Below are 16,323 nucleotides of genomic sequence, written 5' to 3'. Positions count from 1 at the left end.
CCCCAAACAGCAAGTCAAGCCTAAAAGCCTTCAAGCCCAATGCCCCATGCCACAGCAAATCCAATAATTAAGCACTGTTTACAGTCTCTGTTCAAATGCTGGGCACTGTCTTTAGAAGGGCCCACGTGGCATAGAAAAACTGATGTTTGCTAAGCACGTTATTAATTAAATGCTACAATAAGTAAGAGGGCAGAACTTTTCAGTTGCCTGTGGGACCTAGACACCCAATGCCTATTCATCTGTTGGGAGCTCAGCTGAATTCCTAAGTGGGCCTTGAACACGTCAGCCAAGTTGATTAGTAAAAGACCAGTTTACAGGCCATGAAAGCACAGTTAAAAGTGCACCCTGGCCTGATTTCACTGTGGAAACCCTGGTAGCCTGGTTTCCTCCTCACACTCCTGCTGTGCAAATCACTGCTCTGTTCCTCAGGTTTCCCCAGCTGTAAAATGGAGCAACGTAGCCACCTCTGTGGAGCATGGAGACATTTACTTTAATCAAACACTTATAAGGAGTTTTCATTTCCTCAGATGGAAGACACAATCTGTACTAATTATTACTGTGACAACTCTGCCACCAGGGGCCCTGGGAGGTCTGTGTACCTGAATACAAGAGTGAATTCAGAAGGAATGAAGATGATTTAATCTCCCATGAACCTCAGGATGATCTGCATATGTGACGGGCACATTACAAAAAGCCAAGCATCTATAAAAATCATATTAGGGAAAACAGAAGTCATGGCAAAGCCATTGTACTCCTCTTTTTAAGCATATGCAACTTTGGATTCACTCCATCTTGTAATTACCTGCCAAACCAGGGCTGCGTGCTGCCAGCTGCATGGACAGAAGCATATCAGTACGGCATTTATAAACGTGCTCCTCCAGCGAGAGGACTCTCCTGTTCCTCGAATGCAGAGGAGACGGTTGCTTTTTTGCTTCATCTCAAAGACTCAGTCCACTCAGAAGTGACTTGGTGGATGGTAATGTAGAGCCAGGGCCTGTTCTTTGTTTAATAACGGGCATTATCTCATATTAAGGACCATGTCCAGGGTTGATCAGGAGTAAACAGAAAGGTTTAGATGTGAAGAGGTGATTAGATCGTATTTAGATGTGAAGAGGTTTAACTATTAGGTGTGTCATGCCATCTCCCACCTCCAGTGTTAGTGGAAGGCTGGCAAAACTGTCCACTTCAGACTGTGATGGGATTAAAAGTCACATTTTTGCACACTCCCAAATGAACAACAAAAAAAAACAGGGAGCAGGGCAAGCTAATTAAGACTTCCCACTAACCAGGAGGTAAAAAACTTCCTCTATGGAAGAACTGTCCTTTACAGATTTCCTTTAAGCATCCAGTAGTGGCTACAACACAAGAATACAGGATTAAACTGGGAATGGACCTACAATATCAGAGCTATTCACTACCTCTTACAGCCCAACATTTGAGGTGTAAAGTCACTGAAGACGAGCCAGCCCTAATACAAAATTTAGAAAAACCCACTTCTCGCCCAGCATTAATTGTTTGCGTCTGCCCAGAACTTTGTCTAATCATGACAGCTGGCCAAGGAAGTGGATCATCCCTATTGCTATTTCTGGAACTACTCATATTCAGAAAGCCACACATTAGCTAGCCATAACACTGAAGAAACAGAGCACAGGGCTCAGGATCGTTTTGAAGTAGATGAACAATTATTACGCCGAGGAGAGATGGCTACTGTAACATGGCAAGCCACGCAGAGTGCAGGTAATGAGTGTGCAAGCTTCTTTCACTCAGCTTTGCCGATACCTTGTTATCTGAATCTCTCTCTTCCAGTCCTGAAACCCTTGCAAGAAGAGACTGTAGACTGTATATATTTGTGCAGGCACAACAATGCTTAAAGCATCATGCTCCAGGTCCAAGGTTGTGAGTTCAAGCCAAAAGAACCCCCCATTTTGTCTCAGGTGTAAACTACTCCTGGCTTGGGACTCACAGGGGTCAGATGTGACCGCTAGTCAGTTCACTCCATTGCATGCTGCCGGGACAGAAACCAGTGCACCTTAATTAACCACACCAGCCAGAGAGGGACCTTCAACTTATCTGTGTGGACATTTTGTTGGAAGGGAGAGAAATATGGTTGGGTGGAAAAGATGTTTCAAGGGGAAAAAGGTAAATCCCTGAAGCTTTTGTTGACTGAAATTGTGTTCATCTATGTAAGGAACAAATTATTCTGCAGTCATCTTCTTACATGGCCAAACTCACTATACAAAGCTCCCAAAATACCGCACAGTGGGGGTAGGAGCACAACTTTTAAGCCCTTTCTCCTTTACTCCCTTTCTCCTTGAAAAAATCATTAGTGCTCTCCGGACCACAGACTCCTTCGATTTCTTAACTTGCTGGCAAATCAGAAAGCAATCCAATCTCATTAGACCTCCTCTTTCCCTGGCTCCTGAGCTCAGACGTGCTGGCCTGGGTTGTGGGCTTGGCAGAAAAGGCTCCAGAAATAGCTGGTCCAGCTTGTGGCTCCAGTGGTGGTGAAAACCTGTCTGGAGACTGGTACATGGCATCAGAGTCTCAGAAACAGCTCAATGAGTTTCCATAGCTAACACAGCTTCAGACCCTGTGGTAACCTTAAACTCATTAACTCTGCTCCCTGCAGCAACAGCTATGCAGTCCAAAGTCAGCTCTAAACTGCTATACAGCAGCTAATAACCTCCCCACCTCTGGTTTGCAGCTCAAAAATGTACAAATACTTTTGCATAGAAAATTGTTTTAGAAATACTCTGCCCGCTGCTAACTTTTTTCTGTCTAGTTGAGAGTTCCTTTGAAACAATTCTAGTTTAAATGGCATGCTCCCAGTACAAGCAGACTTGTATATAGATCTCTGAAAGTCAAAGTCCCCAAACAAGGCATGTTCAAAATCTAGCACCAAAAAAAATGTATGCTGGTGTCCAACTTTTTGTTGAAATCAACTCATCTGCCCCCAATACACTTACTACAGGCCTTGGCTGCCTTCCCAAGAAGTATACAACCCTGTTCTGCACCCCTTTCTTTCCAGCCTCTTGTGTGTCCTGTCCTTGTAACCTTGCCTAGCTAGCAATATCACCTCTTAAAATGGACCCCTGGTGCCATCAGAATCAATGGTGTTTTAGCTATCTGATCATCTCAACCTTCTTTGAGCTTTTCCAATCACAAGTCAGATTTTGCTTTTTCTTAATACCTTCATAGTTGGCATCCTCTAAACCAGTTCACGCAGCTGTCACAAATAAGAGCACACACACTTCCACCCTGTACCTCCCCCTTTACTACCTAGGAGAACTTTTACAATCTTTGAATTTTCCTCAGCCTGAAGACAGATGTTTGAACCTGAAAGCCTGCAAAGAAAGACATTTTTTCCCCTACTATTTGGTTGGTCTAATAAAAGACAACACCTCTGACCCAAGAGCTTTCTCTGACACCGCTTTGCAGGCACCCAGAGAAGTTTCAGCCCAGAACTGCCTTTTCCACCCCCAGTTGACTGGTCCTTACCCATGATGGTGACATCGTACTCAATCTGGAAGAGCGCATCCTGGCTGCACTGACGCAGGATATTCAGTGCGTCAGCGTGAGTCACGCTATGAAGGGGAATCCCATCGACACTCAGCAGCCTGTCCCCGATTTTCAAGGACCCTTCCCTGCAGGGAGCCACAAGCAAAATTCTGTAAGAATCTTGATTAAACATGATTTGAGTATTTCCCCAGACAGTCATTTAGGATATTTATAGTCTGAGGCCCATCACTTGTAATTAGTAGTTTGAGATTAAAGATTTTGCCTCAGACCCCTTAATGTGTGACCTTCTAGCCTAACAATGCTGGCCCTTGAGAGATCGGCATTCAGTTAATTAAGCAATTGTTTCTGGAAGAGGAACTTCTAAGCGTAATAGAAAATTCCCTACCTGGCTCCCAGGTTTATCAAGCTAGCCATCTCATGAACATATTGGTACAGGACTCATAACTTCACAGGTGTCTTCTCCCAAAAGACTTTAAGCTGAAAGCTATAATTAAGTCCTTTGGAGATGCAGGCAAGAAGGGCCAGTGGATATTATATCTGAAATCTGCTTAATCAGAGCTGTGTGAACACTTTGTTAAATGCCATTGTTAAAGGACGTTAAAAAAAATGAGTGTTACCTGTCTGCTGGGCCACCTGGCCTCACATACGTGAGTACCAATGGCCTGGATTTGTGCCAGTCTTCATGGGCTCCCCCTATGATCAAACCAGGAAAACCGTGAGTAACTGCAGCCCTTGGATCTGCAAGTCCTTACTCTCTCATTGGGGGTGATGGAGGACCGGAGACAGTTTTTATGTAAGAGCTGACACAGCTTGCAAGCAAGTCTGCTCTGGATAGTCAGCCAGCCAGCAGTCCTTGAAGGTTGCTTAGTACATACATTAGGTCACAGTTCTGTTTCTCATCCAAGGTTTTCAACTCTCATTTTCTCTTATCTCTTTCCTCCCTCCACTCTGCTTTCAAATGTGCTCACACCAGCATTTTGTATACCCGGTCTTTATCAATATCATCACAGGAGTTACTGACCTCTTAGAACAAAGCCAAAACTGTTGCCTTCCTTGTACAGAGACACCTCTATAGTCTTTGGAATAATGCCAGAGCTGCTTTCTGGCGCTACACAAGAAAAAAAGAGAAAGATGAATAAACATAAACCTTTTCCTCCCTTAACTCTTGGAAATAACATTAAGCTACAGCTATATTTCCTCCAATTTGACTTGATTAATACTTTGACATTCAAATGAAACCCTGCCATTTCTCAAACAGTTTTAATGTGATTAGTGTCAATCAAAAGCCAGCGGCCTGTCTCATAAATATGAGCTCAATTCAGATTTATTTAAAAAAATATTAAGTCAGAGATGGACTTTAAAGAATAAGGAAATCTAAAATCCTCAGTGTATAAAGTTGGGCTTTTCCCTCAATATATATATTTTTTTTACTTCAAGAAGGTTAAGCAAATGTTTTAAACTGATCCTAGGGAGAAATCAGTTGTGTTTAAGCTAAATATATTACACAGACTATTTTCCCACCTCTTGGTTTAGGTTGAATTGTTGTTGAATATTTTTTCTTTGGTTTGGCTGCATTGGGCAGATGGGAGTATGTGTATGATGAGCATCATTCGTATGGTAGAAAACCCTTAAGGAACAGATGCTCTGAAAGTGCCCCTCCTCCCCCACCTTTTCCCCCATTTGCATTTTTTTGAGAAAAGCTCAGCCAAAACTCTCCAAAACATGAGAAGACAATCTTCATTGTAGATGAAGCAGCTCATCTAATAACTAGAGAAAGTACATTTTCTCAGCCTACCTATGCAAAAAGCATAGTGCCCAAAACATTACACGTAGTTTGAACAGAAAAAGCAGAGGTCTGACAATGCGTACTTAAGATTTTTAATAATACTTTGTACTACAGCCCCAATAAGGTGGCGTTGGGATTCATGTCGGGGCTTTACTGTCAAGTCACAGTAAAGCAACAGAAATCTAATCAGTCCTCTCCAGCTAGTGCGCACAAGCAGGTACCCGGTATGCTGGAAAAGGAGAGCTCTAACTGAACTTGAGAAACAGTTCTTCCACCAAAGTTTCACAGACAGATGAAAATGGGACATGCCCCATTAAACATTTGGGTGATGAAGGCCAGAACAATAAACAAAGCTCATATGCATCCCGGAATAGACAGTCAAACAAAAAAAGAAAGAAATGAGAGGCACCCACCAGCTGGGGGTAGTTCATACTCCACTTCTAGTACCACCCTTTCCCCGACATTTTTAAGCAGGCTTATAATCTCATCATGTCTCAGTTTAGTCAGGTTGATACCATTCACTGACTTGATATAGTCTCCAACGTTTAGCTGGTCGCTTCTGTAAAGAAACGAATGGTAACAAAAAAGTCTTCTCCATTATGTTCACTCTGGATGGTCTGGTGCACCTTTTGCTAACGGACAGTGTTTTGACCACCCCATCAAAGATGGATTAGCTGTTTTATCCAACGGAATATAAAAATGACCCACCTGTTGCTGAGGGATGGTAAACCTGCCGGTCTACTGAATTTTCTAAGTGACAACCATTCAGATTCAGACAAATAAGAACAACTGAAAAAGAGGTGTTCACAACCTCTCTCCATGCCACTCACCTTTGTGAAAACTTTCACAGGCAAGCCAGAGGCAGATATCAAGTACATCATCTGAATCAAAACTGCAACTAGCAAGACAAATTCTGGGTTTTTCCCTGCCTGCTCTCTACAAAAAATGTTCAAATTTTCCTTTTCTCTTCTCCTTCACCCTTTTGTCTCTCATCCACTCTCCTAGTTGATCCAATATTGATAGTGTTAAGTCTTAGGGTCAAACCCACATTCAGCTGTCAAACTGGTTCAAGAATTAAACCACTATGCAGCCAGGATGTATTCAACTAGGTAGGTACAATCATGAAAAAAACCACTCCAATTTTGTAGAGCCACTTACCTTTATAACTGGCTGGATCAAAAGAAACCCTCCAAACCATTCTCATTAAACCATTCCAAAATGTGCTCTCAACCTGCTGGTTCATGCTCACTGCACAGGAAATAGCTCACAATGGAACAAACTCTACTCACTAGAATAAAATGTTACATTCTGTAGCACCGTTCAAGCCCCAAGCTAACTCATTATCCAAAGCTACTTCTTTCCATGTCCATATGCCACGGTCTCCAAGCAGAGTTCTCACCTTGCTGCCAATCCTCCTGGCCTCAGATTGGAGACTCTTGGCTTTCCATCTTTGTCCGTGCCCCCTGATATGGTTAACCCAAGGGTGCTTCCTTCCTTCTTAATCAGCTCCACAATGGTAACGCCTCTGAATTCCTCTGAAGAGAAATATTGGAAAAGAAATCAAGCCAACACCATCACCATGAGTGTCTCAGTGGAACGGATGGTTTGGTCATGCCAATGAAGTGCTATATCCCTATAAGTATTTGAGTCAGAGGAGCTGGGCTTATGCACAGCTTTGTTTTCTTTAAAATGAACAGAGCTGAGAATGAGGTATCAGGAGCATGATGGATAAAGGGAAAAAATAAGACAGTGAACACTGGAGGGAGAGGAAAAATGAGGATGGGAGAAGGGTTTGTTTCCTTCAAGACAGTACTCCCATTTCCCACTTTTAACTTCTGAAGCAACATCCCTTTTCACAGAAACTCAGACAAAAGTATAAGTTCTTCCACATCACTGCTATGTATTTGGGATCATGACAGGTATTTGTAGCTACTCCTTGGACAAGGTGCACCCTGAGCAACACCATCACTAACGATCTAGACTAGACTTGCGCTCAGAAGTCGTGATCAGTCAGGATTCACTTATGCCACTCCCCACTGCAAAGAGTTGACGTTGTAAGGGGACAAGTGACAGAGAGAGATGGAAGTGGGATACTATTAAAAAGTACATATTCAATTGCTTTTCTACACAATTCTTAAAAATATTGTGTCAGGTCACCCTACCTGCCCATAGGTGCATCATTAAATCAGCTGCTTTCTTAAAGACCTTGAAATAGAAAAAGATCCACGGATGGATTTGAAGGAGGGGACCTTCAACATCAGTTGAGGAAGACTGGTCTGTGCATAAGGACAGAAGATACTGTGGGGAGGTTTGCAAAAGAGACTGACAGATTTGCAGGTGGAGCAGAATAAGCAGACATAACAGACAAGAGTAGACTCTTAGGGAGACAGAGTTGTGAAAGGCATGGAAGAAAAGGACAAGATGATGCTTGACAAAATGAAGCAGAGGGACCCAGAGGAAGGATTCACATCTAATGCTGTGGCCAAAGCAATGACCCAGGAAAACTGCTTCAGCAGCTAAATTGTCTGGATCAGCAAGGGGCAGCGTGCATGTGTTAGCGGGGCTGGACATTGAGGGGACAGTAACTAAGATGGAGCTGTTGTGGGCCTAGACTAACACTTTAGCCACCTCAGGAGACAGAACAGGGTGGATCTCAGAACCTCGTGGAGGAAAAAGGAGCAGGATTTAGACAAAGCCCGAACAAGTGACATAAAAAAATGCGGAGTACGAATCAGATTCTATCAGCATGATGGCATCCAGACATGCTGCTAGGGAGATGAGATTTTTCTACTGTACCTCAGCTTTCCCATTTAAGTCATGATGTTTTGTTATTTCCCATAAAATACCCAACTGGAGTCAAAAGGACAGTCACTGGTAAGACATGCCTGCTTACATCCATTGCAAGACAAGTTGGTTGTAAATATTTACAACAGGATCAGTTTCGTGGTACTTAAATCCCTTATCGTCCTGTTATTTTATGAGCACTTTCTCATTTCTTTGCAATTGTTGAATGATATTGCCCTTCCTCCATCAGCAAAACAAATAATCATTAGATTGGTGCCAATTATCAGGTTAAACCAATCTTTTCACCTTTTAAAGCAAGCGAGTGGTTTATATTTCTGAATGGAAAAACTGGAAGTGGTTGGAAGACAAAGGTCATGGGAGGGGGGGGATTTGGAAGCAGTCAGCACTGGTTGAGGGGAAGAGCTAGGGCAATGCATTCACCATTCACCTCTGACACCAGGATTCAAAGCTCAGCTGAGCTGCAAGCAACAGAAAGTTTGCTTAACAAGTAGCCCCTGGTGTTTGTCCACAGCCAGAGGCAGGCTAGGACTAGAAAAGCAGGGGGGTGGGCTGCAACTCAAAATATTTTGGTGCCCTAACAGAGCTTCATGTAGCACATTTGCACAGAACCTGCCTACATTTTGAGCTGTTAGTCTCCAGTTTCTGAGTGACTAAATGTTCGTGCAGATTTTAAAGAACAAAATCTTCTGTGCGATATAGGTGTTGATGGCCATCTGCAATGCACTACTCTAGATCCGGACTCCAGAGGACACAAGTTAAAAATCCTGCAGCTTTACAGTGAACAGTCAAGAGTGAGTTAATCAGGATAGACTAATGCCTCTGTCTCAAATCAGATTTTCTCCACAGAGAGGGAACATTTATAGTGTTTGCACTTTCCAGGCATGGCAACAAGGCATCTCTTAAATAATTTATTGCTACAGTAGCTCTTTTCATTTGCAGGGTTTGGGAGCTCCCCTCTCCCCCTTCATTCAAAAATTAGACTTTGTCCTTCAGCACCACAGAGCATCAAACAATTGCCCTGCAAAATCCGACTGGCACTTTGCTGTTTGCACACTGCCACAGTAATACAAGAAATTGCACCTTGCCGTAAGTCACTCTACATGCTGCTGCTTTGTAAAGCATATCCCCACAAGGGGCCTCTGCACTTGATTAATGTGAGTCGAGGACCTCTTTGTAAGCTGGGGCTGGTTTGGAAGGTGTTCAATCACTAATGTGCCTCCATTTAACATGGCAGTGACGACGCATTGTAACACGTCATGTCCACAATGCTCCTGCTCTTTAAATGCAAACAGATTTGATTCATGCCTAGTACAGTAACTTTGTTTTCGATTCACTGATCCAAGATTGCAGTGACTGCCAAAGATTTCCTCGCTGTTCCCTGCTGTTCTAAATGGAGTGCCATCCGGCACTATCTCACAAATCTGCTTTCAACTGAAGAGATGACTGATCAACACAGATGGTACCGTAAGGGGAGATTATTAGCTGTTCAATAGGGCTTAATTTAGGCCCTTGACAAGCGTTTAAAATGAGGACTCCCATAGTTCAATTATCCATCTTGCAGGTTCAAGGAGAAACTTGCCACTTAAAAAGACCTCAGAGAATCACTTGTCTTTATGTCAAGGTAAGCAACGGCAGTCGCTGACCAACACCAGTCCACACTCCTGCAAATCTCTCTCACCCACACATGCACATGCACCCCAAGCATAAATGAGCTGGCTACGGGGGCCTCTTTCATTCCAAGACCCTTAAGAAAAGGCAAGTTAGCTATATTGTTTATTGGCAAACAGCTCAACACCCACCCCAAAACCCCTGGAATGAAACAGCTGACCAGTAGCTTATATGAAATTAGTCTGGGATTTCAATCATGTCCTATTACAACGCATTGCAGTTGGCACCTTTATGTTTTATTGATCGCAAAGAAACCAGTGATTGGCTGGGCTTGGCACATTAACTACCTTCTCACCCCTAGTAAGGCTCCTTTAGGGTCAGTGTTTTGGTATATTTACAAGATTTTCAAATATTTTTTTCTCCCTGTATACTGGGGACAGAAAGATAACAGTTTAGTTTCCAAGATAATTTATGGATTAGACCATGGTCTGTTCCAACAGACCAGATGTGTAAAACTACAGGAAACTCTGAGCATATGCCCTCCTACCCTAGTTCCCCAGAGAGGCCATGAGCTGAGGATCCCCAGCTGCTCTGTTTCCTGATGCCAATGTGACCCAGATGCCTTGAGTGATGCAAAGGCAGCAGAGCAAGGGTAGATATTTGTCCATTTCCCACTCTCCCCAAAATACCCAAATCCAATGTCTTTTCTCCCCACTACTCTTACTTGAACAGCTGGGTGTAAGTCTGCAGATACCATTCTTTGTCAGGAAGTGTGTTTGTCATCCCAAATATTCCATCTGACATTGCTCAAAGGCAATGGATCACAGCCACCAGCTACAGAAGATCTCTGGGACTAACACTAATAGTGAAACCTTCTCCCTTTTTCCTTCACCTGCTTGGATCTCTAAGGACTGGATTACACTAGAAACAATTATGTCATGCTGGAACATAACTGAGAAGTCATGGTAATTAACCCAATGTCAAACAGCTTAGTACTTGACATAATCAGGCATTGTCATGTTTAATTTTGTGTCTAGTCATTGTGAAGCCTAGTGGATACTGTTCAAAACAAGGGCTGTGCAGATTTTTTCAATTCAGTGGTTAAATAAGGAGAGGGAAAGAAAGAGAGAAAAATTGTAACGTATTTTTATTTGTCTGAAGTTTCTCGGTTCCATCTCAGCAAAAGGAAGCTGCTAGTATTTGTGCTGGTTTTTCCAAAATACATTTACCTAATTTTTTAAGCAGACAAATTTGAAATGGAAAACTGAAGTATAACATTCACTTCCTCCTCAGGGTTTTTTCTTGCATTTTGTTTTTAGTTCTGGCCAAAATGATTCTTCAATTTCAGCCTAAATTCAACGAGCAAATCAATGCCAGCATGAATTTTTACTGAAAACTACAAAGCTATCAATCAAGACGACATCATACAAGATAGTCCAAGTCAACTCTGTTTAACTGTGTTTGTTAGCATGAGTCCTCAAGAAATTAATTCTGGTTAAATATTTTTCCAGTTTTTCAAGCCTTTCCTAGATTTTTCTTGATTTTTTTGCACCACATTGCATGTCCTCTTCCCAACTGAAGCCATTCCTGATACTTTCCATTACTGAAAACACAAGTGTTTAAAAAACATCTACTGAAGCCAATATGTCAAGCTGCATTTTGATTATGGTTACAATTTAAAAATTCAATGTAAAAAGTGTCATGAGAAATTTATAAGCAAACACATGGGTCTGTTTGGAATCTGTGGAAATAAAAAAGTTGATATATCAATGTTTTCTCAGATATTTTTTAAAAATTGTTTCAATTTATCAGCTATGTTTAGGAAATTTTTAGTGGGCTTGGGCCCCATGGTTGGCCCAATTTTGAAAGTGAAATTTTCTCAAGTTTGAGGCTCATTCGTATCTCCAGCTTCTAGCTGTCTTATTTAAAGGGTGTTAGTTGTAGGCACTTATAGATGTGCAGCTCCCAAGTTTAACTCATAGTGCTTTCCAGAAAGCACTAGGAGTTAGACTGACCCTCTTGGCCCAACAGATGTTCACTGTTGGGTTGGGAGGGTGGGGGATCAAGCTTCAATTTGGAAGCAATCCAACTGAGGAGCTGCAGACATGCAGTTTTTCTCCCCTAGCCCTACTCCCCCCCTCCCAGTCCAGTGCTCTCTGCACAATGGGAAGGGGAGAGAAGGAAAGGGAGAGAGCTCAGGCTGGGCTTTGCCCAAGAAGTGCTGGACTGGAGACTGGTGGATTGAAGCCCCCCTGTGTACTCCTGTTTTGGCATGGTTATAGAGCGCTTTCAAGGGGACGACCACACTACAAAAATAACTTCTGTCTACACCTTGTAAGCCACATACTTGCTTATTCAGAACTGGGCCTACACCACAACTTCTTTTCACTGAGTTCTGTGCCTTGAACAGAATGACTGGTTACTTTTGATTATTCATGTGGAAGAAGACCCTTAGAAGTAGCTAAGCGAAGTGACAAGTAGTCATGCTACTCATGGGAAAGCTAGTAGAGCAGGAAGAGAGATGAGTGGAAGGGGAAGGTTTTCAAAGACAAAAACCCCAGTTACTGGACAAAATAGGCAAGTGCTAAACACCAAGTAAATTGTTAATAGCAGCAGCTAAGAGACCTAAAATTACCATGGAGAGACAGGTGAAGGTAGTTATGTATATAAGATAACATAACTACTGGACCAGGCAGCACAGTCTGGGGAGAAGGTGAGCAGCCAAAGTGGTAAAAGAACAGGTTAGGGACTACTTAGAAAAATTTGACATCTCTAAGTTCATGGGGCCGGATGCGATGCATATGAGGGTGCAGAGGAAGTTGGCTGATGTGACTGCAGAGCCACTGGCCATCATGTTTGAAAATTCATAGCGATTGGGGGAGGTCCCCCACAACTGAAAAAAGGGCAAATACAGGGCCTATCCTTAAGAAAGTGAAGAAGGATGATCTGGGAAACAACAGAAAAGACAGCTTCATCTCAGTTCCCAGACAAAATCATGGAGCAGGTCCTCAAAGAATCCATTTCTAAGCACTTAGTCGAGAAAAAAGTGATCAGGAACAGTCAGCATGGATTTATCCAGAGCAAGTTATGCCTGACAAATCTGACTGCCTTCTATGATGAGATGACTGGCTCTGTGGATACAGGGATAGTGGTGGGTGGTGACATACCTTGACTTTAGCAAGGGTTTTGATATGGTCTCCCACAGCATTCTTGCAAGCAAGCTAAGTAAGGTGGATACAAATCAGCTGCATCGTCGGGCTGAACATGTAGTGATCAATGGCTCGATGACTAGTTGGCAGCAGGTATCAAGTGGAGAACCTCAGGGGCTGGTCCTGTGGCCAGTTTTGTTCAATATCTTCATTAACTATCTGGAAGATGAGCTGGTGTGCACCCTCAGCAAGTTTGTGGATGACACGAAGTTGAGAGAAGTAGTAGATACACTGGAAGGTAGGGCTAGGATTCAGTGTGACCTAGACAAATTGAAGGACTGGACCAGAAGAAATCTCATGAGGTTCAATAACGACAAGTGCAAAGTCTAGCACATAGGACAAAAGAGTCCCATACACCAGTATAAGCTTGGGGGCAACTGGTTAAGCAGCAATTCTGTAGAAAAGAACATGGGTGTTACAGTGGGTAATGAACTGGATATGAGCCAACAGTGTGACCTTGTTGTCAAGGTGGTTAACAGCATACTGGGCTGCATTTGTAGGAACATTGCCAGCAGATCAAAGAAAATAATGATTCCCCTCTATTGTGCGCTTATGAGGCCACATATGGAGCACCTTAATCTGAAGGGTGGTTTGGAAGAGGATGGAGCTGGACTGTTCTCAGTGGTGGCAGATGACAGAACAAGGAGCAATGGTCTCAAGTTGCAGCAAGGAAAGTTTAGGTTGGATATTAGGAAAAACTCTCTCACTAGGGGAGTGGTGAAGCACTGGAACAGATTACCTAGAGAGACAGTTGAATCTCCATCCTTGGAGGTTTTTAAGGACTGGCTCACCAAAGCCCTGGCTGGGGTGATCTAGTTGGGGATGGTCCTGCTTTGGGCAGAGGGTTGTCCTGAGGTCCCTTCCAATCCTCATTTTCTGTGATTGTATGATTCACCCTTTTGTATATGGTAGCTCACCTTTCCTCCAGCCTTTATCTTTTTTTCCTTTCTTTCTTTCTTTCTTTCTTTCTTTCCAGGTTTTAAGCTATTCAGAGCAATGACTAGTTCTCTCCATTTCTCTGTTTAGCATTCAGGACATTTTAACCACTACAAATCAGAATATAACTGTACACTAAGTACCTGCTACATTCCACCCACACCAAGACTACCAATACTTATTTCTTCTGCACTCTGTTGCTCTTCAATTTTTGATACACCAACAGTGGGGGAGGATACGTGCAAGAGAGTGGGAACAAGAACTAGTAATTTCATTTACCTGGAATGCTTTGCCTTCTGGAGACCAAGGCTGCTTCCATTCCACTCGAGTCCTTGCTGCCCTTTGAGTAAGGACCATCATCTAACAGTGAAAGAAAAGAAAAACAAATGCTAAGATTATATTGAAAGCCACAGCTACTTTTAAAAGCTCATCAATGAACATTTCTATAGACTGTACCAAGCCAGTCACCAGCATGAGGTGAAAAAGAATGTAATCCCTATTTAAGTTTGCAACACTGTCCTGTAGAGAGGGGGAGAAAGAAACAGGAAGAAAGTGATGTGATAATATTATCTGATTTATTTCTCTGGGAACTAATCCTCTAAGAAAGAGAGCAAATTCCCTTACTTCTGTAATTATGTGGAACAGCTGAGAAGAGGAAAAGCAGTAACATTAGTCTCACAAGTTTTAAGCCTGTCATTATGCTTGTGAAGAAACTTACCATCTTTGGAAATGGAGTAATACATCAGGACACTAACAGGGTACTAAATCACCATACTTGAATTAAATTGCTCATTCTTATAGATCCTGTTATTTCAAAGTCAAATTTCTTTGCTGCAGCTTCAGTTACAGTACAGAAAGCACCTTTTCTTAAGAGACTTTTTAAAAAGGCAGTAATAGAAAAGAATGCTATGAAAAAGAGCATGGCCCGATACTGGCTTAAATATAAAGACTGATGGTGGAGTGGGGGAGAGGAGACGGTTAGGGTGCTGAAGGGGAAATCCCAGAATCACCCCTTCCACCTTTCCTCACATATAACCAAATCACCAATCATGACATCTTCAGAACTGGTTAAGCATGCAGTGCAATTGTTGGAAACCGATATACATTAATCTGGTATCTCTAGTCCAACTACAGAGAAAGATTTACTAGCAGCTTTCTCAAATACAGGTCATTAGGATGGTCTAAATCCTGCAGCATCCTTTAGCATAAGTCTTAAACCATATAGGGAAGCAAGACTAGGCTGAGAGGAAGAATCAACCTGAAATATGGCTCAAAAGTATAGGGCTGTGATTCTCAACTAGGATGCTAAGGCACCCTGGAGTGCCTTGAGATCCTTTCAAGGGTGCCACTGGGTGCCATGCAATGTTAGCACTGTTAGATGTACAAAAACGATTCACAATATCAACCCAGAGACTTCAACTAGAAATTCAATGTTGTGATCTTTCTCAGTTCTTTGAGAATTATTCTATTATTTTTCTATAGTCAAGGATTTTTTCTATAGTCAGGATTTTACAACATCCTGGCTCCTACCCTGGGGTTCTGGCTCCTACCCTGGGGATCTTTAAGAGGAGGCTAGATGTACACCTTACTGGGGTCGTTTGACCCCAGTGCTCTTTCCTGCCATGGCAGGGGGTCGGGCTCAATGATCTGCTCAGCTCCCTTCCGACCCTAGAAACTATGAAAACTATGAAACAAGTGGTGCTTTCAGTCTAATTGTGGGGGTTGCCTTGAGTTAAAAAAGTTGAGAACCACTAGTCTAGGGATTAAGGTCTCAGGCATCTGCTAAATTTTAAATGACTAAATGCTCCTACTGATTTCACTGTCACTCATATAGAAAGCCTGCTCAGAGGCCCGTCAGAAAAGTTGAATATTGTAGATCAATAATTTTTAGAAACTATGAAATCAGTATCATGTAAACCTGATTCCCAATCATTGTATTCCTGGAGTGCCTTCAAACTCTTGGCTTCATTAGCTGTGAAGATTTCAAAAATTGCCAATTTGGTTTAAATAAAAGTTACCTGAAAAATCTTCCCTTCCCTCCCCATAAATTATGTATGAGTCAGACACAATAGGTGTTTTGACTCACTAAGGACAAAGAACACCGAGAACAACCCACTCCATTTAAGCTCAAGAAAAAATGATGAGATTTTACTGAGAGCAGAACTAATAGATTTTTCAGTTCACTGGCAGTTCCAAAATTTAAAAAAATGTTGCTTTGGTTGAACAAAGTGATGCATTTGACCCAAAACATTTCATCTAAGAGTCTTAATTTTCTTGATACTACTGAAGTTCACTGAAACTATAACAGAATTTACAATAAAACTTTAAAAAAAAACTTGAAAATAGCTAAATGAAACTTCCATTTTTTCAAAATATAATTTCAGATCTTTTCCATGTGAAAGTTTGCCACCACTGACATGGATTTGTGCAAATGCTTAGGTTGGCCTCAGTCTACAGTAT

The 16,323-nt window shown here is 42.3% G+C and overlaps 1 protein-coding gene across 3 annotated transcripts in view; it reads right to left on the bottom strand.

Annotated features, from left to right (window-relative positions):
- GRIP2 (glutamate receptor interacting protein 2) overlaps positions 1–16,323 on the bottom strand; it is a 126,113-nt gene that overhangs the window by 72,799 nt on the left and 36,991 nt on the right. For all 3 annotated transcript variants that reach the window (XM_019504907.1, XM_019504905.1, XM_019504906.1), the window contains exons 2-7: positions 14,143–14,223; positions 6,705–6,840; positions 5,719–5,864; positions 4,541–4,627; positions 4,137–4,212; positions 3,499–3,644 (exon numbers count right to left, since the gene is read on the bottom strand). In XM_019504907.1, the coding sequence (XP_019360452.1) occupies positions 3,499–3,644; positions 4,137–4,212; positions 4,541–4,627; positions 5,719–5,864; positions 6,705–6,840; positions 14,143–14,223 (672 nt within the window). The remainder of the gene's footprint in view (positions 1–3,498; positions 3,645–4,136; positions 4,213–4,540; positions 4,628–5,718; positions 5,865–6,704; positions 6,841–14,142; positions 14,224–16,323) is intronic.

This window comes from Gavialis gangeticus, unplaced genomic scaffold, assembly GCF_001723915.1.
Source record: "Gavialis gangeticus isolate Ggan-Ray unplaced genomic scaffold, GavGan_comp1, whole genome shotgun sequence".
In the NCBI taxonomy this organism is placed as follows: Eukaryota; Metazoa; Chordata; order Crocodylia; family Gavialidae; genus Gavialis; species Gavialis gangeticus.
The sequence above is the reverse complement of the archived record's forward strand: the minus strand, read 5'-3'. Positions and strand labels throughout refer to the sequence as shown.